Here is a 23,592-nt window from a genome sequence, read left to right as displayed (position 1 = left end):
GATTTATGTTTCTAGGAGTGATATGAAGAGGAAGTCTTCAATCTCCACTACTCAGATAGCACATTTTGACTGAGCCATTGTAGAAAAGAAATGCATTGCATTGGTGTATGATTAGTTTACCCCATTTGTTTTTACAGGTAAGGGACTATTGCCTTGGGCCCACATTTCCTACATTGACCGGTGTGACGTTGATGAAATTTTCTACTGCAGAGGGGACCGATATGCCCGAGGTAATAATTGTTTGCATAGAACGTAGTAAACAGACATTCGAAAGCTGTATAAAGTAACATTGTCCAGGATCCCGTAACACAATGGCTAGTGATTAATTATATGCTTGATTTTCATGATTAATTGTCCATTGTAAATCAGTGCAATCAGTCGTAAAAAAAAATATTCTACGACCGTTGGTAAGTGTTGTGTTAGGGGCCCCCAGGATTCAAAATCATTACTGATTCAGCTGATAATTTGATCATAATTGCAATACTTTATTTCAGAGGGAAATTGCCAGTGTTGTAATGGGAGCTCGGGGCTATTTCACCCCTGAAATGCTCAAACAGAGCCCTGGAAAATTAATCTCCAATCATTGCATTGAGGAAATACTTAAAGCCTGTGTATAGCTTTGGAAAAGGGTCAATAATGTGATTGATAATCGAATATCATCTAATATGACAGTCTTGCTGAAGCGTAGAGACCGTTAGATATTTTTCCAACTGCACTTCTCTGAGAAAATTTCAAATATTCAAATCTTGGATATATAGCGCCCTCTCTCGGCGATGCTTGTTTTAAATTTTAAAAATGGGCATTCGAGCACTTATCTTATAAATTTAGTGATTAGATATCCAAAAGAAACAGACAAAAAACATATCTTGAAAGTTTCAGCCCATTCCATGATTTGGAATAGGATTTAATTGAAAGACAAAAACACACTGATATTTTAATTTGATCGGGTGACCCGATCAAGTTAAATTTCCATGTAAAATCGCAAAATTTATCCTGTTAAACACATTTTCATTTCATATCCTCCACATCATAACTGTTATAGGGCATATCCATTCATATTAGCTAGCAATGAATTGGAATAGTGATAGGTGCATTTTGGTGGATTTACCAAAACTATACACAAGCTTTAAGTAGGTATTGTATTCAAATTAAGATTACATTTTTCTCTTTCTCCATTTTCCACAGACCGTTGATGTAGCTGTTGACATAGACTACGGTGGTGGCTTTCGAGTTTCTGTTGATGTGGACTTGGTATTTGGAACATCAGCTTACGTCTCGGTGATAGTCACCAAACTGAAAGGAAGGGCCAGACTTGAGTTTACACGAAACCCATATAGTCACTGGTCATTCTCATTCTATGAGGTTAGTTTAACAGCATAAAAGGGAAGAGATGAACTAGTTCCCTGATGTATGTTAAAGGGTTCTTTTCTTTGACTTATTATTAAGGATGAAGACCATACAATGTGCTAATCTTGAAAAATAAATTAACATTTTGAAAAAGCCCTGCCAAAAGCAGGCCCTTTAAATGTCTGTCTGGCTCAAGTACATTTTATGATGAGCTCAGAACAGTGAGCACGATCAATTTGTATTTGCATGATTGCCCCTGAAAATCACACAAAGCCTATCCTTGGCTCAATAAAAACTGATATTGTATTTTCAAAACCTATTCCTTGTTGAATAGATGCATTGTAATTAACTCAAGAATTAAAGAACTATAGGTATTATTAGTTTCACACTCTGAATGTGAATTTTTGAGTCACGGTATACAAGCCCAAGGGACAATGACATTGCACATTGAAATCTCAAACCGCATACAATTTTTTGATAATGAGTCTTTACACGTACACACACCACATGATGACCATGAATAATGTAGACTTCTTCTTTTCCATCCGTGCCCATCAAGATATGGATAGTATACATTTCCACAGGGTATGGAAAACTTTTCTGCCAGAAGGAAATTTTTTCTTTTTGCAAATATATGCGAAGTTGCTATTGAATGAACTTAAGCTCAAGTCTGTCGCAGAGATGCCAAGTAAAAAGAAACTTTAAGTGTGAAGTCCCTGTCACATCGTTCCGTGCAAGCCTTGTGGGTAACTATTTTTGCTACCCGCAGATCACCCGCTTTGGTAGTATCTTGCATGTATCTCACGCGCATGTTTCCCGCAGAAGCGCTTACAAGTCGCAGAAAAGATTTGAACATGCTCAAAACGTTTTACGGGCTAGTTGTGGGTGATTGCCCGCAACTCACCCGCAGAACACCAGTAGGAAGCACGTAGCCGCCGAAGTCACTCGTAATGAACCCGCATGAAGAACGGTCAAGGTATATTAAGTCCTTCAGAGGGGTACATTCAATTAGTTGTTATTCTGGTTTCGGATAAAGAAGGCATCTAAAGAATGGCTGATGGGGCTCAAATCAAGAAACAGTTTGGTATCATGCACGTACAGGTGATTTAAAAAATCATAATTTTCAATTGGTAACAAAGTATAACAATGCAAATGAATACATAACATGCACTGTTGAAGTAGATGATGTTCTTGAATACAAATGACAAACAACTTTAGTGACCATTCCAACAATCATAAGATTATTTTCAATGAAAGTTGAACATAACAATGCATATTTGAGTTTATGTCATATGGTCTCATAAGACAGAAGAGCTAAAAATAATTGCAACTCTTTTTTGATATCTTTAAAAATCTAAATAACCCATCACCTATGTTTGTCTGGTAAAAAATCCTTAACATCAATCAAGACATAATGTGATGAAAAAAATCACATTGCTAGATTAATGATTTATCAATTCAGATGAAAAAATTTGTATCTTAGTCTCTCGGGCTCGACAAACACTTCTTCAGTTTCATTCGCCCGGCCTTTCCTGAGGCATTGGCGATGGAATATTACACGGTACCCTCATGATCGCACTTTACGATGGGATTTGGTGATTCTGAAGATATAGCTGCCTGTTCGTCAAGGGCAAACAATGCCCTGGACACTACCTTGGCTGTCGATGTGTTCTTGGACAACAGTCCTTTGGCGGAAAGCGGAGTCGCAGTCTTTTGTGCGCTCTTATTTGGTGCCGTCATTACAGCAGCTGACCTAGGGCTAGGACCACGGAAGGAAGAGAACATCTATGGCTGCTGGTACGATTGCTGGTTGCATGCTGCCGTGTAGTCCTGGTTCTGGCTCCACTATGAGCTGGTGCTGCTGTGCTGGCATTGCCAGGGTCCTTGCTGGTACTGCTCAGACTCGTTAAGGGTTGTTTGAAAGGATGCAGACGGTTGCTGTTGCCTTCACTGCCTCGCGGATCTCCGCCACTTGAATTCTTGTTCAACTGTTAGCTGGTGGTACTCATCCCATTCATCTATGCTGATGTCTTTTACTACATGGATTTAAAGTATTCTCAGTATGATGCCCTCTTATTTGTTGGCTCCAAGATCTGTCTATGCAAATGAAGGACCTGAGTCTGGGCAGTGGATAACTGGCGGGTCACCTCCACCAGGCTGGGAGAGTCATCCCTCTTCCTTTTTTTCATGTTCTTAGTTGTAATTACTTCTCAAAATAAAAACATACCCACACTTTGGCACAGTGGAGTAGTGAGCCGAACAATTTGATCGGGCTCGATATGGCATTTTCGCGTAAAATTAATATGAAGTTGTGAGCGAGCAAAACGATCGAGCAAAAATTTCAACAATTTTATTGCAAAAATCCAAGTTTGTTATAGAGTTTTAGATTTTATCATAATATTCGGAAAATAATGTCATACAGTATTTCACTTCTAGCCCTTTCGTTTTCTTTCCTTTTCTCTTTTTTTTTTTCGGTTGTACTATTTCTAAAAATGATCTAAATAAGCAACGTGGAAATATATGTGTATATATATATTTTTTGTAGGAACAAGTAAATGTCCCTGTATGAATTACCAGTTCTGTCAAACACTTTTGCCTTGTCGGCCCACATGCCCTGTCTTTCTCGCAATGGCCACTCCACGAGGTCATCCTTGAATGCCTTATCGCTGATTCTGTTCGACAGTCTTGCTTTACGACATTTTTCTGATTCATCTTCGTCGGAATTTATAATTTCGTTGGTCTCTGCGGCCTCCCAGTCATCAACCTTGTGGTCGGTATTGATTCAACCGGCTATTGTATCACGAGGCATGTTTACTCAAGGGAATTAATCGAGAAATTTTTATTTTTCCCAATGTTTGCACCTTGCATGAATTTTACACACAAGTTGGCAGTAGATAATACGCAGGGCACGCACGTCGCCCGCAACTTTCACGGAAGCTTGCACGTGCCTCACCCGCAGGTCACACGCAATGCCCACAAGTCGACAGTAAATTGCACGCATCCCGCATGCAGAACTTGAGAAAATTCTTGTTTGCCTGCAGAAGTATTTTGTGTGCTGAAAAATGGTTACCTGCAAGTCGCCCGCAAGGCTTGCACGGACGATGTGACAGGGCCTTAAGATTTTCATAACTTGGTATCTAGGCTCGCATTCGAACTGGGTAAATGAACAACTGAGGCGGGGGGGGATGTGGAAGATGGGTGTCCCTTCCCACAGTAGGGAGCTTTTTTAATTTTCAGCGCTAAATGGTACAATCTTGTGCATACTTTAGTGATCATTTTTTGCTAGATGGCTCATGGGAAGGTTGTAGGCTTGTTCGTGGTCTAGCAAATAATGCTACTCTGTTGGTTTTCCTGATGCATAAGATCATGACACCGCCCCTAAATGCACGAGTCTCAAGCAGGATGGGTTAGACTTGGTAGCTCTGCTGTTGCAAGGAATACTTAGTTTGATAAGTCTATTATAAATCTTGCAATTGATCGCAAGTCAAGCATAAAACCAAACTTTGTTAACTACACAGTTGATAGGTATAATCTTAATTCATTTTGTTTTCTTCTGCTACAGGAACCAGAGTTGGAATTTGACATTGAGACTCATTTTGAAGGTCGTACAGTGCATCAACTTGGATCCCTCATCTTAAATCAGGTAATCAGGATACCATTGTGGTCTTTCATAAAACTTTTGTAAGCTGTGTACAGAAAAAGTGATTACTAGGTCTGTGCCGAACTTCGTACAGGCGAGACAAAACTTACTGTCTGCTTTACTCTAACTTCAGATGGTTGGAAGTTGAAGAAAGAAAAAATCTTGACTTACTATTGATTCTGTTCTGTCTCTCCAAATTTCAGCTTCGTAAAACAATGCGCAAGAAACACACCCTACCCGCCTACAAGATTCGCAGCAAACCGTTCTTTCCAAAGCCTGTTCCACCTTCCGACAACGACTTCAGGGTCCACGATTCAAAGATCACGATTGGGCGTATGCAGGTCACCGTCATAGAATGCAGTCGTCTCCCTATAAGTAAAGAAACAACAAACTCTGAGCTGTACATTACTCTATGTCTTGGTAAGATTACATTTCAACATACACCTACATTGTAGAGGTGTTTCACAAAGTGTGACGTAGGGGGTGTTGCAAGAAAATATTTGCAATTGATTGCAAATGCCAGATGCAACTTCGCTAGTGATAGATTGATTTGGACAAAAGCAAATCAATTATTACTTGTTGATGCAAGAAGCAGATTATCCATCTATTGTACGTTTGCAGACCTAAAACCGACTTGCGATCAATTGCGATACCCCATTGAAGCCGTTCTTAACGCCCTATTGTGTGTAACATACCACCGCATTGGTCAGATCATGCTCAGGTTACGGCTAAGAAACCATTCATGTGTATGTTTGTCTTTGAGCATGACTTTCATTTATTCCTAATAACTCTTTGTGAAAGTTTAGTGTTTTGAATGAGGTTTGTAATCACTTTCATAGAAACACATGTTGATGAAGGCACCTTGATGAAGTTGATGATGTTCCCGCAGCATTATTGACTTTCAGTAAAAAAAAACAATACGGTAATAATATAGGTATTTTTACCCAGGGTAGCCACTTCAGTTTCGAAAACTGTTCTACCAGCGGGCCCTGCTTTTATTATTACCCCGGCTTTAGCTGAGCTGCCTGGGCGCTCAAGCATTCAAGGAATTTCTTCCTACCGGGTACCCATTCACCTCACCTGGGTTGAGTGCAGCACAATGTGGATGACTTTCTTGCTGAAGGAAATTACATGTACGCCATGGCTGGGATTCGAACCCACGACCCTCTGTTCCAAAGTCAGAAGACTAATCCACTGGGCCACAACGCTCCACAAAATGACTGGGACACAGCTCCAACTTCTTTGTAAAAAATTTCCCTGTGCATGCTATATCTGTGCCACTTCCTTGCTAAGTTTTATGTTGCATTGGTGGTGTACCCCCTTAGTTTATGTAATGGGGGTATTAGTGCATGATATTGAGTAAACTATGATCGACCAAATTTATCAGAATAAATACGAAGGAGTGATGTCTAAATATGGAAACAACTTGCACAAATGTATCATGAAATACACCAATTGATCACAATACCCATCCTGTACCATTGTTTTTCCTCTCCTAGATGACCACGCGTGGACACACGAAGACATAGAACAACGTTTCCATGGTGATTCGTTAGAGATCGAAATCCCTAAAGGAAACGTGAAGAACGTCGGAGTAACGTTCAGCAGGGGAATATACAACAAGGAGGTCATTGTGGCAACTATTAGCCCCGATTCCACGGTCGCCCAGACCCAACTGAGAAAGGTTAGTTTGGTAAATGAACTGGGTGGCATTCATAAAGTTACGAGGACTTTATGCACAACTGGAAATTGACTTTAAAAGCTAAGTAAGCAGCTGCATGGGAATGTACATGTATAATTTAGCACAAAAATGGTCACCAGAGCCTGAGGTAACTTACTGACAGCTTTGTACAAATAGTGAATAGGCATGAGTGCGATAGTGCAAGATTTTGCATAAATAAAGGTGAGAGAGAGATCTATTCAACAAGGCATAGCCTTATGTGACTTTGGATGAAAATAATTTTGTTTTCACTATTTTAGAACTTGATGAATCTTCAACTTTCTGTGAGTCTGGCGGCAATAATGCCTCTTTAGTTTGGTTCAATATTATAGGCTCATATCCCTTTGACATTCTACATGAAATTAATAATAGTCATGAAGATCGTATCTATGCAACATTTATACAATATAAATGCTGTTCCAAGCCTTCAGCTTTTAGCTGGCCTACTTGCAATACAGTTAAGTTAAGTATGCCTGGCAATTGAGTTTGAAAAATTTTGCTGGAATGCTTCCCAGGGAGTGAGGGAAGATTATATATTTGTGTGCAGGCAAGCCTTAATCTGTTGACCTGTGTAGAATTGTATAATAGCGCTTGGAGACATTCGTATGTAAAAGGGCAAATTTTATCATTAATCATCTACTTTTTTCAACTCTTTATGGAACATTCCATCAGTATAATGGCTTTTACGTTCTATCTTTAAATATGCATCATTAGAAATATATGTCCTCAATTTCAATGAGCTATTTTGTGCTGTGTATTTGTGTATTTTTTTCTGATCTCTTAATTTTATTGGAGAAAACAAGAATTTTGCTCCTCACCCATCTCAGACAATAGATAAGATAAATTATATTAACTCATTGATTTATCTCTTTGTTGTATTGTTTCTTCTGTCTGTCAGGGAGATGTCGTAGTAAGCATTGATGAAATAAAAGTCACATCTGCACGTCAAGCAGCAAAGGTCGTCAAACAAGCAAAGGAAAAGTATGTTGCATGTGTAGTGATTCAACTACAACTTCAGTGAATTGAATTATTAAAATTAATTTTGTCTCCCTGTTTAAATTGCGAGAGAAGAATAGTGATCAATTGTAAATTTTAAACAATGATTTTGATTGGTTGACATTGGGAATGTTAGCAATATCATATGCACATGCAACAGTGATCTTGGTTGGCCATTGCAACATTTTTTATTAATCACTGCTTTCTCTATTACAGTGCCTTACAACGTTTGTGTCTTTGTTGGTGAGTGCTGTAGGTTGTGTAAAGCTCTATATTGTTGTCCTATTAAAATGTTTGAGATCCCTTGTAATCCAGGTTTGTCATCAAAGTTCAGAGGCCGATGAACCAGATGGAGAACCTACCAGCCTCATCAGCAGCTTACGATCAACCCGACCTACGATCCGTTCAAGACACTACAGCAGACAATGACTACGAGGACTTCATCAACGTCAACATCATGAACGAACTTGGCATAAAGGACGACGACGAAGCCGATGCATCGCAGCCAAGTTCTTCTACTGCCCAACGGCTCCAAGTCCCGAGTCTGGATTCCCCCGTCGTGCAGCGCAAGAACAAGCAACCGACGACAGCGGACGGTAGGCGCCTATCGTCATGTCTGGATTATGAGACCGTCAAGCAGTTGTCCACGCAGCTAGACAATGAAGACAGGCTACGGAACTTGAAGAGAGTCATTAAGGAGACCATTCACCCTACACCCAAGGTCGAGAGACCAAAGGAGGACCCTACATCAGCCATACCGATAATGAAATCAGAAGCCGTTAAGATACCTGATATAGACCTTGATGCAATCAGTGTGTCCAGTCTAACCTCTCAGATGGAGGATGTGGACTCAGGTTCTGTTGGCCCTTCGGTGTCCATTGCTCCTTCAGGATCTGAAGCTGCTCCTCCAATGGATGACATGCAGGAAACATGTCTTGTGGCTGCAGAAGCTGTAAGTTCACTAACCAAATTTAGGGGAAAATTATGCAACGCATCCATTTGTCTAGTAGATGTTTAGGGTACCATATAAAAGTTTTGACTATCAAATTCATTATCTACATTTAAAGGAAAAAGTAGCTCAAGCTAAGGCTGGGTAATATAGTGTGCCACAAAATGAAACTGGGTCCCAATGAAAATGGTACAGAACTGGTTTGTGCAACCGTACCGACTTGGTATTGATTGAAATTACTTAGATGATTGGATCTGCATTAATAGGTTCCCAAGTCCATTACAACCAACAAGTCATTGAATCAATAGAAGAAAGAATTACTTAGATGACCCACTGATCAATGTCAATGATCATATTCTCTCTCTTTCAGAATCCTGAATGGGACGAGACTTTCACCTTCCAGGTGGGTGAGAATGATAACTTCCTGAATGCGTGTATTTGGAATCGTCTTGGCATGGCTGTTGGGGAGCGCGACATGTTGATAGGTTACACCAGTGTGTGTCTCATGGACGTTGCGCTTCAGTGTGTCAGCACTCTATCAGGGGAACACCTGGAACTGTTCAAGCTGCAGCCGCCAGAACAGAGAGGAGGCGCAACGTGAGTACTTTGTAGTCTTAGTGGTCTAGGGGGGAGCGAATCTGGAATCATCTAGGTATGACCGTTAGGAGGGGGACATTTTGACTACAGTAGTGTGAGTCTATAAATGGATTTTACACTTCAGTGTGTCCGCACTCTTTCAGGGGGACATCTAGAACTACTGTTCAAGCCAGAACAGTCACTCAAATAGTAGAAGTAGTAGTACTATTTATATTATTAATATCACTATTATTATTATTTCATCATTATTATTTTGATATTCTTCTTTTCTTCTTCTGATTATCATTATTATTAGCATTATTTTTCTTTGAAATGGTTTTATTCTTCTATTGTAGGAGAATCACTTCCCAGATGCATCTCTTCACCCACCCAGGGTTCGACAGCACCCTCAGCTACGGAGACATCTCCCTCTTCTTCCATCATTCTCCGTTCGAGGATCCCCCAAAACCCACCAAAGAGGGCGGTGTTGAGCGTCCAGATTTCTCTCCGTACGACACCAAGGGTAAGCCCAAGGTCAGTGTGGAGGAGAAAGGCAAGCCGGTCGGGGTTAAGAAGATCACAAGACCAGAAGATTTGAGGTAAGGCATTCAATTAGAATGTTGCAGATGGGCTTGGATAATTCAAATCTTTGGGATGTGCATTTAATGGAAAAGCTTTAACTGCAGTTCAATATCTATAATACAGGCTTGAGGTTAAAAAGTTATGTGCAATATATCCTAGGCACTGGGCTCGGTATCTCTTTCTGTCATTGTCTCTATTTCTCTCTCCACCATTTCTCTTTGCTTTTCTCTCTCCCTTCTCTCTCTCCCTTTTTATCTCTCTTCCTCCCCTTCGCTCTCTCATTCCCTTAATTTTTTTCTTTTCTATTCATATTATGTAGATGTATAATACATATGGCATTTGGCACAACAAATATTTACTCATCTTTTCATTTGAATTACATCTTGGGACATGCCACATTCAGTTTATGAATGGTCAAGTCTGTTATTGCATGTCAGGTACATGTATTTAGATTTAGAACATATGGGAAATTCATGTATGAAGTGTTAAATTCAAAATGAAATACAAGATAAAGCCAGTTTGTCACGCATGAACTTTTGGGCTCGAGTGGGAGGGTTGCATAAAAAAATTTCATCATGATTTTTATGAGAATTTCTTGAAAATATTCAGCTAATTTGAAATTTAAACCTGCCCCAAAAGTTATTGAAATGCATTGATTTTAAACAGCTCACTTGCTTTGTTCATTCTTATTTTTTTTTTCCAAAATGTAACGCAAAAATATTTCCTCATTATGCCACGAATATCAAGTTGTGCAATGAAAATGAAATTATATTAGCATATAAAAGGCACTAACTCAGTGGAACAACTTTTCTAATCATGCAACTGAAGCAACTCTTTTTTTAACCAGATTTTGAAATGGAAGAGATTACTACATGTCCATTTCACGATTGTGAAATATAATGTGCTGAGATTTAGAAAGAAATGTGTACCTTTATTTTAACATTTTTATTTTTTCTGTTAGAATTTCTTTGACTTCTGAGGGTATCGCATGTATACTGTTTCGCAATGCTGTGAGAAAATACATTCTTGAATTTCATTGACATTACATTTATGAATGTGCCTTTCATGATTGGTAGATACCTGGCAGCATGTGACATGCTGAGTAGACCTATGATTGATATGCATCAGCATTCCCTGCAATACTTATTGCATATATATTTGCATTCTCCATTGAATGTCTTCATATTAGATGCACTGATATCATTTTTTTGTCTTCTTTTCTCCCTTTTTATTTCCATTTTCTCATGGATATTATTCTTCTCCTGCCTTGCCTTAACTCCCATCGACACCATTCCATACGCCGCTCCTGCCTCTCCTATCATTCTCTTCCACCCCTTGATATTCTTCCGTATCTTGTTTTCTCCTCCCAACTAACCCTTCCCTCTCTTACCTCCTCCATCTTTCCCATCCCTCCCTCACCATCCATCTTGCTCTCCTCCACCTTTTCTATCTATCTCTCCCCCTCTTCTTCTGTGCTTCTTTCTGGCTTCATCCTCCCCTCCCCTTTCGATTTATTTCTTATCTGTCCCATTACTTACTTTCCCCTCAAATTTCTTCTCTCTCCTATTATCATTCTTTCTCCTTTACCATCACTTCCCCTGTAATTTATCACCCCTCTCTTTCCCTTCCCCACTCTCTCTCCCTCTATTTCTGTGTAAGTCTCTCTCTCTTTCATCATTCTTTCTCCCTGTGCTATATCACTTTCCTTTCAATTTATTTATGACACCTCTTTCTCTCCCTTTCCACCCCAATTTCTCTTTTGCTTTATCTCTCTTCCTCCCTATCTCTCTCCCCCTCCTGTTATCATTCTTTCTCCCTTTGCCGTACCAATCCCCTTACAATTGATTTCTAAATCTTCTTTCTCTTCCCCTTTCCTATCTCTCTTCCTCTATTTATGTTTATGTCTCTCTCTTTCTCCTATCATTTTCTCATTCATTCTTTGCCATCACCTCCTCTTTTGATTTATTTTTATGACCCATCCCTCTTTCCCTTCCCCTCTCCAATTTGTCTTTCTTTCTCTGTGTGTGTGTCTTTTCCTTTTGCCCTCACTGTCATTCTCTCTATCCTCCTTCCACCCCACCCCCTCTCTTTATGTTCTCACCCCACTCTTCGTTCTCTCTCTCTCTCTCTTACTCTCCCTTCATTCATCCGCAATTCGGATACGATCACAATGCCCTTCTTCCCTTCAAAACAACTTTTCCCCAATGCCATACTTCTAGTCTCCATGGCCCAGTTGGGCAGCCTCATAAATTGGTAGGCACACAGTTCTCCTCGCCCACACGATGTGACTTTTGTGGCAAAAAGGTAAGCTACTTCTGTGATGATTAAAAAAACTCTGCATTGTGATGTGTATTTTCTTTCCTTTTTCACAAAATAGAATATAGACAGTGAGCAAGTTTCCACTATTACATGTATGTAATTTTTCTCCTTGTTTTCATGCAAATTACTTCATTTAGTAGAATTGGAGAAATTTCTTGCATTTTGAGATTGCATTTTTCATGTGTGTAGCCTTTTGAGCATTAGGAATCCTCTTCTAAAACATTTTGTAAGCATATAGACATAAGAAGCTCTCCATCATTGAATATCTTCAAATCAAAATTAAGAACAATAGTTAAAAAAAATGCTATGTAGAATAATGGACCTACATGTACTACTCTGACAGAGAAGTATATCCATGGTAGAATTAAGTAAAAAGAGCTCTTATATATTCATATAAAAGCTGTGCTGTTGTTATTCATTAGTAAAATGTTAATTTTGTTCATAAACAAATTTCTATCATTATATTCTTTTGCTAATTTATTATTTTTTAAAGAAAAATAGAGTATGGCTGGTCACATTAAAAAATGAAGTAAAGTCATACTTAAGATGGAAATTCACCCAGACAAAAAGTTGGTTTGTTAGATTAAAGGGAAAATTCTACTGGACAATAAGTTGGTTTGTTGAATTAAAGGGGAAATTCACCGGGAAAATAAGTTGGTTTGTTAGATCAAAGGGGAAATTCATCCGGACAATAAGTTGGGTTTGTTGAATTAAAGGAGAAATTCATCTGACAATAAGTTGGTTTGTTAGATCAAAGGGGAAATTCACCCGGACAATAAGTTGGGTTTGTTGGAATTAAAGGGGAAATTCACCCGGACAATAAGTTGGTTTGATAGATTAAAGGAGAAATTCATCTGACAATAAGTTGGTTTGTTAGATCAAAGGGGAAATTCACCCGGACAATAAGTTGGGTTTGATGGATTAAAGGAGAAATTCACCCGGACAATAAGCTGGGTTTGAAGGATTAAAGGAGAAATTCACTGGACAATAAGTTGGTTTGTTAGATCAAAGGGGAAATTCACCCGGACAATAAGTTGGTTTGTTAGATCAAAGGGGAATTTCACCTGGACAATAAGTTGGGTTTGATGGATTAAAGGAGAAATTCACCCGGACAATAAGCTGGGTTTGATGGATTAAAGGGGAAATTCGGACAATAAGTTTGGTTTGTTGGATTAAAGGGGAAATTCACCTGGACAATAAGTTGGTTTGTTAGATCAAAGGGGAAATTCACCCAGACAATAAAGAGAAAAATTCACCGGGACAATAAGTTGGTTTGTGAGATTAAAGGGAAAATTCATCTGACAATAAGTTGGTTTGATAGTTTAAAAGGCAAAATCATCTGACAATAAGTTGGTTTGTTGGATTAAAGGGAAAATTCATCTGACAATAAGTTGGTTTGTTGGATTAAAGGGGAAATTCATCTGACAGTAAGTTGTTTTGTTAGATCAAAGGGGAAATTCACCCGGACAATAAGTTGGGTTTGATGGATTTAAGGAGAAATTCACCCGGACAATAAGCTGGGTTTGTTGGATTAAAGGAGAAATTCATCTGACAATAAGTTGGTTTGTTAGATCAAAGGGGAAATTCACCCGGACAATAAGTTGGGTTTGATGAATTAAAGGGGAAATTCACCCGGACAATAAGTTGGTTTGTTAGATTAAAGGAGAAATTCATCTGACAATAAGTTGGTTTATTAGATCAAAGGGGAAATTCACCCGGACAATAAGTTGGGTTTGATGGATTAAAGGAGAAATTCACCCGGACAATAAGCTGGGTTTGATGGATTAAAGGGGAAATTCACCCGGACAATAAGTTTGGTTTGTTGTATTAAAGGGGAAATTCACCTGGACAATAAGTTGGTTTGTTAGATCAAAGTGGAAATTCACCCGGACAATAAAGGGAAAATTCACCGGGACAATAAGTTGGTTTGTGAGATTGAAGGGAAAATTCATCTGACAATAAGTTGGTTTGATAGATTAAAAGGGAAAATCATCTGACAATAAGTTGGTTTGTTGGATTAAAGGGGAAATTCATCTGACAATAAGTTGGTTTGTTGGATTAAAGGGGAAATTCATCTGACAATAAGTTGGTTTGTTGGATTAAAGGGGAAATTCATCTGACAATAAGTTGTTTTGTTAGATCAAAGGGGAAATTCACCCGGACAATAAGTTGGGTTTGTTGGATTAAAGGGGAAATTCACCCGGACAATAAGTTGGTTTGTTAGATCAAAGGGGAAATTCATCTGACAATAAGTTGTTTTGTTAGATCAAAGGGGAAATTCACCCGGACAATAAGTTGGGTTTGTTGGATTAAAGGGGAAATTCACCCGGACAATAAGTTGGTTTGTTAGATTAAAAGGAAAAATCATCTGACAATAAGTTGGTTTGTTGGATTAAAGGGGAAATTCCTCTGACAATAAGTTGGTTTGTTAGATTAAAGGGGAAATTCATCTGACAATAACTTGGTTTGTTGGAGGAGCTGCTAAATATAGTCTTTGATGTCATAAAATGATAACTTTTGAAAAATTCTATTCTTATTCTTTGACAGACTTTGATCAAACCTCACCAATATTGTTTTCTGAATTTTCTACTCTTATTAGAAGTAATAATAATGATAATAATATTAACGGTATACATGTATTTACCCAGGGTAGCCACTTCAGTTCCAAAAACTGTTCTCCCAGTAGGCCCTGCTATTATTATTACCCGGCTAAGCTAGGCTACCTATTCATGTGCACACAGCTTTTTTGAGGAATTACTTCCTGTCGGTACCCATTTGCCTCACCTGGGTCGAGTGCAGCACACTGTGGATGAATTCCTTGCTGATGGAAATTACGCCATGGCTGGGATTTGAACCCACGACCCTCTGTTTCAAACTAACTTATCATCAGGGTAAAGTTCCCCTTTTAAACTCTTTGTGAGAGACAGCCAACCAGAATACGTGCATGTGTGACCTATTACAAGCATGTTTGCAATGCATTGTGGGTATGTTACTCTCGTATGATTTAGGTATGGACAAAGTATGCCCTGCAGTGCCTTGTTTGTAAACTGATATGCCACAAGAAATGTTCAGAGAAAACGCAGGCCAGCATCCCGTGTGATAGGTAAGACAATGCCACCGCTGCGAGATGTTTGTTCTTTTGATTATTGTTGATGATTTTAATACCAATATGCTGAAACCATTCCAACAAAAAGTTTAGTTGAAAATAATGGAGAAAAATCTGTCATGCGTAACACTAAAGCTTAATTAGCATTGGATAATGATAATTAATAAATTTACGTTTAATCGATCATTACTCTATAATCGGTTGTTTATGATTTATTAAAATTGTGTATTTAAAACTTTGCTTAGCTTAATAAAAGAGCTATACATGGAAAAAAATTAGGAAAGAATTATATCACAATATGAAATATTTTTATGTCAACTCTTTTCTTGTATATTTTTTTACAAAATATGATTTATTTAGTTTTTAATCTTTTATTAATTTTCATTAGTAGCAAACCACAAAAATTTTTAGCCTGTTTAGTTTTTTTGTCATTAATTTTCAACATTCAGAAAACACTTTGCGTTTGATGGGCAGTAGAAGATGCATGATTTTGATAAAAAGGGGTGCAAGCATCAAATTTTTTAATAGAGGGGGTGCAGATGACTATTTTCCTAGATTTAGTTAAAGAAATATAAATGCCCAAAGGATGATTCTGTATAATATAGAGGGGGCCCTCAACTCCTGAATCTGCCAATAACTTGCATTTGCATTTGAATGTAGCATCATAGCTTTGTATCTTCAATATGAAGATTTATCAAGGCCACCGCCCACCTTACTACCCGACTGGTCGCCGACTGGCTTGCGACTGAGTGAGGGGAGATGTGACGTCACAGCGCTTGTCAGCTTCACAGTCGCAGACCAGTCAGAGACAAGTCGCAAGGAAAATCGGAAGGATTTGACATGTTGAATCCTTATGACTGGATCGCAAGCTCAATCCAACCTCCAGCCAATCAGACAGCAGAGTTGCATAACGCGTATTATAAACAACGTGTATACGCAGTAGTAAGCGCAATTTCTCAGATGCTATGCCAAAAAGCAAAAAGCGCATGCGTGAGTCGCAGATCGGATCGCAAGGTGTGCGGTGTCGAGGCTTATGACTGCCTTGCGATTCATCTCCCCTTCACCCAGTCGCAAGCCAGTCGGCAACCGGTCGGGTCGTAAGGTGTGCGGTGGCCTTTAGATTATTGCCCTGCACTATGTACTTGTAAACCTGGGGAGGGTTTCATGAAAGGGCTTGATCTGACAAGTCCTGTTTTATCCGACAGTTACCTTAGTAACAGTGCGTCGAAGCCAATCAGAATCAAGGAAAGTTGTAAGATCTGACAACTTGTCGGAGGAAAATATTGATGAAAAAATCCCCTGGCTTAAATAGGATGCTTCACAGCTCAGCTACGTTTTGTGTTCAGATGTGGCAAGACAGATTACACCTCTTTTGCTTAATATAAAAGCGATGTTAAGTCTGAAGCCCTGATGCAATAAACTGCTGTGTACATGAGGGGAATACATAATAGATCAAAAATAAGATATATATTGGCATCTTTGATCTTCATCTTGTGTGCTTTGTTGACACAAGATTTTGTATTTATCCCTTAGCCTGTGTTCATGAATTCTGTAATATGATTGGTCAATCTGAGAGAAAATTCAATATTTATATCATTTACTCTTTATATTTCTTGACCATTACCTGTTCTCAAGGAAAAATATTAATAATATTCCGCATTTCTATAGTGCTTAACATATTGGAACAATGTCTCTAAAGTGCTTTACAGATAGATATATTATTACCCTGGTCATTGGATTCTTGCATGCCTGCATACAATGTATGCGCCTTCTTCACTTTCTTGGGAGCATTCCAACAAGAGTTCCAAGACTCAGTTGCTAGGCATACTACATAGGCTTTCGCATCCTTTCGGAATACAAGAATGTATACATTCTAGTTTCATATTCTAGGAACAAGAAGGGTGTGGCTATCAAAGCTCAACTGTATACCTATTTTGTGTTGCTAGGAACCGGGCTGCTCGCCGTACTGACCAATCCTCCCCCACCAGAGAACTCAGCCAGACGCGGCAGCTGGAGGCCGCCGCCCAGTCTCTGGCGGGCGCGGCCGGCCGCAGGGGCACACCCCACCCGTCCCCAAGTCCGTCCCCTGCCCCCTCGCCCCATGAATCCGAAGAAGAGGACGAGGAGGAGGAGGATGTCGAGGCGATGGTGAGGAGACTGAGCAAGCTCAAGAGGCGTCTGAGGCAGTTGAACGCTGCGGAAGGAAACAGAGTGGATGATACCGATGCGATGGTCATGACGGCGGTCAGAGAGGTTTGCACTGCACTAATTTGCATTTTTGTTCCAAAATGAATTATTACATGTATGTAGCTGTCACTGTTTTCAAGCAATCTGCTCATAATGACAATTCTCCTGCAAACTGTAAATGCTGGATTTTCTTTGTTGGTAGTAGATCATATTTGTTTAGAATGACGTTAATATTTTGTACGATTCATACCAAGATCAATTACCGATATATCATGTTTGTTTTACAAATATTATGAATGCAGAAGAAAAAATAAATCAAATCAAATCAAATATTCATATAATTGAGTTAGGCCCTGATGACCTTATAACCGTTACTTATGGATTGGTATATTTCACTATTTAATTTGACCATAATTGAGTACGTTTTGTTACTTTATCTTTGAATATGTCAACCATATACCTGACATTATTCTGAGATAATATAAGCAGCAATTTGAATCATTGTATTAAGCAGTATATTAATGTTCGATATTGTTATTATCCTTACTTACTTTCTGCTCGTAATGCCTCCATTAGCATGTAGGGCAGTATTGTATAAAAGCAGTAATTAGTAATTATTGCATAATTCCAATCCAAGTATTAAAGGTCAAGTCCACCCCAGAAAAAAAAATGATTTGAATGAATAAAGAAAAATCAAAGAATAATGCTAAAAACTTCATCAAAATCGGATGGAAAATAAGAAAGTTATGACATTTCAAAGAGTCGCTTATTTTTCACGAAACAGTTCTATGCTCAACTCAGTTATATGCAAATGAGAGAGTCGATGTCACTCACTCACTTTTTCGTTTGTTTTTTATTGTTTGAATTAAACAATATTTCATTTTTTACGGTTTTGACAATTATGACCATCTTGTTTGACCACAAACTGTTGAAACAATAGAATTCCACATGATCAGGGAGGAATAAAACTTTTCCCGCATGACAATTAGGAGAAAATTTAAATATTTCATATAATTAAATACAAGAGAAATAGTGAGTGGGTGATGTCATCGGTCCCCTCATTTGCTTACTAACTAGGGTGTGTATATAACTGTTTTGTGAAATTTAGACAAAACTTAAAAATGTCAGAACTTTCTTCTTTCAGATCCGATTTTGATGAAATTTTCAGTGTTATTCTTGTTTGAATTTTCTCTTTCTATTCAAATCGTCTTTTTGTTGGGGTGGACTTGTCCTTTAAAGGCTTTTTAAAACTCCACTCTTTCACTACAACTACAATAACACTTCCACTCCCCCCCCCCCCCCCCCGTTAAATCTGTGAAAACTTGTTTACGTTCAATACATGTGGACAGTTGATATGAGACATGTATCGGTATTTAATTTTTAAAATTGTTTTCCAAGGTTTATTTTGATATGTTGAAAGCCATTGGAAGCTAAAACTTTGTATATCTAAGCATTCATGGACCAATAGAATTATCCAGTATCATCTAGCTGCAAATAAATGTTCAGTCATGCTTTATTTTGATAATTAACATCTCATACGTACCGTTTTTCTTTATTTTTAGATGGGTCGTGAGCTATTCATTGATTCTCCAGTCAATGAGAGGAAAGAAAAACTAGAGGCAATGGTACGTTTGTTTTTATAACTCAACTCACGCTTGTTACAGAATAAAATTGGATTTATGTGCCACTAAACAATCAAGTGCAAGTTCCTAATACATGTATTTCTTTGGTTGAAAGTCTAGTTGCGTTTGATTGCAACTATTTCTGCAGGGAGAACCGGGTTATCATAATTGTAATAATGTTATTTAGAAAATTAAATGGGAACAGGGATAATATGGACCCCCACAAGTGTGAGTTATAGGAAAAGTGAAAGGTTCGGGCGGGTGTTTCATAAAGCTGTTTGTAAGTTACGAGCAACTTTAAGAATGACTGGTGAGCGGTTCTTAAGGACTACATCAACACTAATGAAAATATGTGTATGATTTTAATACCACAAGAAAGGAACACCAGTCATCGCTCATAAGGTCGATCGTAAATTACAGACGGCTCTATGAAACACTCACCTGATATAGCAACACATTTTTAAGTACATGCAGGAGGATAGTAGTGCGCATGTGTATGTTTCTTATACTGGCACCCAAATTTGAGATATGAATATATATCAATTTGAGACGTCACAAAATTTAAAGCCACCAAGAATATAACATGGCATTAGCTATTGAGGAGAAGACTGTTAGCCTTGCAAGAAAATGTGTCACATCAAGGGGGTATCTGTTGATTTAGGCCCGTATTCTGAAGTCAGGTTTAAAGGGGAATCCAGCCTTGGCCATAGAATGTTGTGTTGGGAAGGAGAAAAATGAATTAAACAGAATGGTGAAAGTTTGAAAGAAATCGGACAAACAATAAGAAAGTTATAGCTGCTTTAAAATTGAGATCAGTAATACCATGTAGATATCAAATTGGCAACTGGGTAAGTAAATTATGACAAGGGGCAAGGACAACTTTCCCATAGGCCATGTACTTTATTATCAGGGATTTGTGGTTTTCTCCTAATTTCCCATTCCCCTGGGGCAGTAATCTAAATATAACCCAGGTAGTATATTGTTTAATGTCCTCATGAAAGAAAAATAGAATTTGAAATAAAACCTTTGGGGAAAATGACATTTTAGCCATAATATGTATTGAAGTGCATGGAAGAGTAGTCCTTGCCTTACATCACTACGACATCACATAAGCGGCCAATTTGAAGTCTCCATAGGTATAGTGATTACCAATATTTACAACTTCTAAAAAATCATAACTTTCTTGTTACTTGTCCAATATTGTTCAAACTTTCACCTTTCAACTTGTCTGATTTTTCTTTTTCTTATAAAAACAAGTTTTTATTTGGGTTGGATTCCCCTTTAACTTAGACCATGGTCTAACTCTGTGCTATAAGTATGGGAAGCCAAATGTGTCAAAATTTCTATCGAGTTGTATGTTTCTTTTATTTTGCTCTTTTCCGATTCATTGATGGTGAAGACAATCATCTATTTATACTTCCTAGAAAATGGTGAATGATTTGAGAGCCGAATGAGCTGAAATATGATACATGTATCTCTACCATTAGGGCTATCCGTAATTGAACCACAACTATGAACCTGAGTTTGAGTTAAACCCAACTTCAGAATACAGGCCATAAAGTCTGACTAAACTTCAAGCTTACATAAACTTGTTCTAATATTCACAAAATGTCATTGATTTCCATCGATTGATATGTCGTAGTGCATATCTCTTGTCTACTAAATCGAGGTGAAGATGCATCATGAGTACAATACGCAATGTGTAAATTAAGTGCAATTATTAGTCAGCCTTCAATCTTTGTAGAACTCAACTCTGATGTTGCCCATTACATCTCCTCTGTTGTTCTATCCATGACCCTCTACAGATTGAGAAGCTCCAGACAGAGATCGACGAGGAGGCGGACCGCCAGCTCCAGCTCGCCAAGGAAGTCCAGATGTCCAGGCGCCGCAAGCAGAAGCAGGCGCTGGAGGGTGCCCTCGCTCAGAGTGAGGAGCGCATGCAGACGCTGGCCAACCTCATGCTGCACTACTGCGCCGGCATCCAGCATTGCAACGAGACGCTGTGAAATGCTGTGGCTGCCCCTGTTCATCCTGTATTCAGCAGCTCAAGACCTTGCAGTGAGTGTCATTGGTACGTCCATTGCTTAGTAACGAGAATGGAGTCTGCAAAACCCCCACAATCTACTGTAATGAAGCTCGCACAAAATCATGAATCGGCTGATGTGCTAGGTTGTGAATATTTCTGCATAAACTGGAGGCTCTTCTCAACATTGCATGACAGAGCTTAGCAGCTACACTCATTTTTTTTTTTCAATTCAGTGGGATGTGAGGCTCTCCCCCCCCCCCCCCCCAGAAAAAAAAGGACAAGAGACACCTTTTTTTTTTGTTCAGGCATACATTACTTCATCACTGCAATGGAAACTTGAGGTTTGAATATAACCTTTGAACATACATCTAGGTACACACAGTTCTTTCTCTTAATTGCTCTAGTATGAATGTACCGTTCCCTACAACTCCCTTGTCATCCATGCTTTGGGTCCTGTGCCAGAAAGACTTATCAGCCAATTAGGTTGAAGGATTTCAGTAGCTTTTAACTGTTACTTCAACTTTGTTTTTATAACAAGTTGGATGAAACAGGACCCTGAACACTAACAATGCGCTTACTTGCAAGGATCCAACATGTCCATGAAAAGAAGGAAAAGGATATGTGTTTTACCACTTTTCATGTATGTCAGGAAATGTATTCTGTTCTCTATAATCATGCTTATGCCATGCATTGAAAAAAAAAACAGCTATACATGTAGCTTTAGCAAGTCTGGTTTGTTGTTAAGCTCAGTCGGAGTAGGTGAAGAGTGAAAAGTATTTCTTAATTTTGTCTCGAGCATTCCAAAAGAAAAAAAAATGAAACTGAGGATTATCATTTTTTCATTGAAGACACTGTATTAAAACTGAATACAGCTTTGTGCGTGTGCTTGTTTTGTGTATATGTACACACTGTATATGCACTCTGATACCATTCATGCACATGTATGCCGTCATGAAAATTTCACTGACGTGTGGATATGTACACTAGAAATTAGATATATCACACACCTTTGACATGCAACAGGTGTCATATATTTAATCAAATATTGTATCTGCCTTCTTGCCTCTGAGCCACATTTTACTAATAGAAGGGCATTATGGTCGTAGTTATTTTGGTATCTAGTTATCAATGACACCTTCAGATGGACTTAACTCACTTTTTGGCAATTTTGAGACTTTTATAAATAAATGTTTAAAAGCATCTACACATATTCTGAAAACAATCTTTGTATTGCCTATCCAGTGTCTACATGTATAAAGAAAAGTTAAGCTGATTTAGAGGGCTTTTATTCAGAGATCGTCAATACTACAACTCAAATCATTTTCATCAGAATATTAAAGAGCAACTCACCAAGTTTTCATTGATACTCGGCTACATATAGTACCTCTGACACAACAGATAATATGAAGTTACATTTTTCCAAGTTTTTGGCAAATATGGCCTGATATAAAACTTTCTCTGTGTTCCCCTCATGGCAATTTGACAGCATACAAATTTCAGTTTTATTGTCGGAACATATAGAGGTTCAGACGTACATATTTTGGGGAATTTACAAATTACCAATTATATTTGATGTCTGCTGTATATAGTATATGCAAATATAGATTGTGATATATTTGATAAAGGACCCATTTGAAGTACCTTTAAACATAAAATGCATTGATTTATTTCTCACAAAGCACAAAGAAAGTAGGTAAAGAATGTTCTTATTATCTTTTAGGTTGTTCCATGAGATGTACTTGTAATTGATTGCATATTTGCAATTACTGATAGATCAATATTTTTTACTGAAGCTAGTACTTTCTGCTTGAAGGGCAGAGTAGTGTGGCCAATCGTCAATTCATTCTTGCTATTTCGGTGTTACTCTCAACTCATTTACAATCGAATCATAACAAGTTCTTTCTGTTTGAAGGGCAGACTTGTGACAATTGTGATTTTGTCCTTAGTCTCGAATTACTAGTATTCAATTTCAACTATAGCGAGTACTTTCTGTTCCACAATTTGTTCTTGCTGTCATTGGTATCGCATGAAACTTATGTGCCATTCATTGATCATTTTCAACAATTGCAAGTATTTTCTGTTCGAAGAGCGAACTAGCGAGTTGACAAACTGACCAACTTGGGATGTTGAATGAAACTAAAGGAAACTAAAGGAAATACTGTCCGTTCCAAGGACCTTATCAGCAACCTCTGTAAAAGTGGATGAAACCCATCTAGCATATCTTCGAGAGGCCACAGCACACCTTAGATTGGTCCACGATCTGATTTTGGAACAAAATGGTGTTTTTCTTATTTTCTGAAAATGTGTACAAGATTCAAATTAACCGTAAGAATACTATATAGCAATTTTAGAAGATTGCTGTCCATTATTTTGGAGTAAAGACCAAATTGGTTTCAAATCATAGCCAATCGTACAATTGCTATGACATCATGAAGACTTGATTTTCAATTTTATTCTAGTATAGGATAGTAGCATCATCACAAATTTTAACATAAGTATTCTTACAATAATTTTACAACTTC

General features: G+C 38.3%; 1 protein-coding gene across 1 annotated transcript in view; it reads left to right on the top strand.

Moving 5' to 3' along the window:
- Nucleotides 1–21,331, top strand: part of LOC121410403 (PDZ domain-containing protein 8-like) — a 29,558-nt gene extending 8,227 nt beyond the window's left edge. Inside the window, exons 4-17 of the mRNA XM_041602469.1 lie at nt 138–230; nt 1,186–1,362; nt 4,910–4,990; nt 5,191–5,407; nt 6,487–6,671; nt 7,606–7,688; nt 8,019–8,655; nt 9,023–9,249; nt 9,585–9,827; nt 12,030–12,114; nt 15,138–15,232; nt 17,182–17,488; nt 18,985–19,047; nt 20,850–21,331. Coding sequence (XP_041458403.1) covers nt 138–230; nt 1,186–1,362; nt 4,910–4,990; nt 5,191–5,407; nt 6,487–6,671; nt 7,606–7,688; nt 8,019–8,655; nt 9,023–9,249; nt 9,585–9,827; nt 12,030–12,114; nt 15,138–15,232; nt 17,182–17,488; nt 18,985–19,047; nt 20,850–21,050 — 2,694 coding nt within the window. The 3' untranslated portion in view covers nt 21,051–21,331. The remainder of the gene's footprint in view (nt 1–137; nt 231–1,185; nt 1,363–4,909; nt 4,991–5,190; nt 5,408–6,486; nt 6,672–7,605; nt 7,689–8,018; nt 8,656–9,022; nt 9,250–9,584; nt 9,828–12,029; nt 12,115–15,137; nt 15,233–17,181; nt 17,489–18,984; nt 19,048–20,849) is intronic.
- Nucleotides 21,332–23,592: the final 2,261 nt, after the last annotated feature.

The sequence above is a fragment of the Lytechinus variegatus genome, chromosome 1, assembly GCF_018143015.1.
Source record: "Lytechinus variegatus isolate NC3 chromosome 1, Lvar_3.0, whole genome shotgun sequence".
Taxonomy (NCBI): domain Eukaryota; kingdom Metazoa; phylum Echinodermata; class Echinoidea; order Temnopleuroida; family Toxopneustidae; genus Lytechinus; species Lytechinus variegatus.
This window is presented reverse-complemented; position numbering and strand designations above follow the sequence as displayed.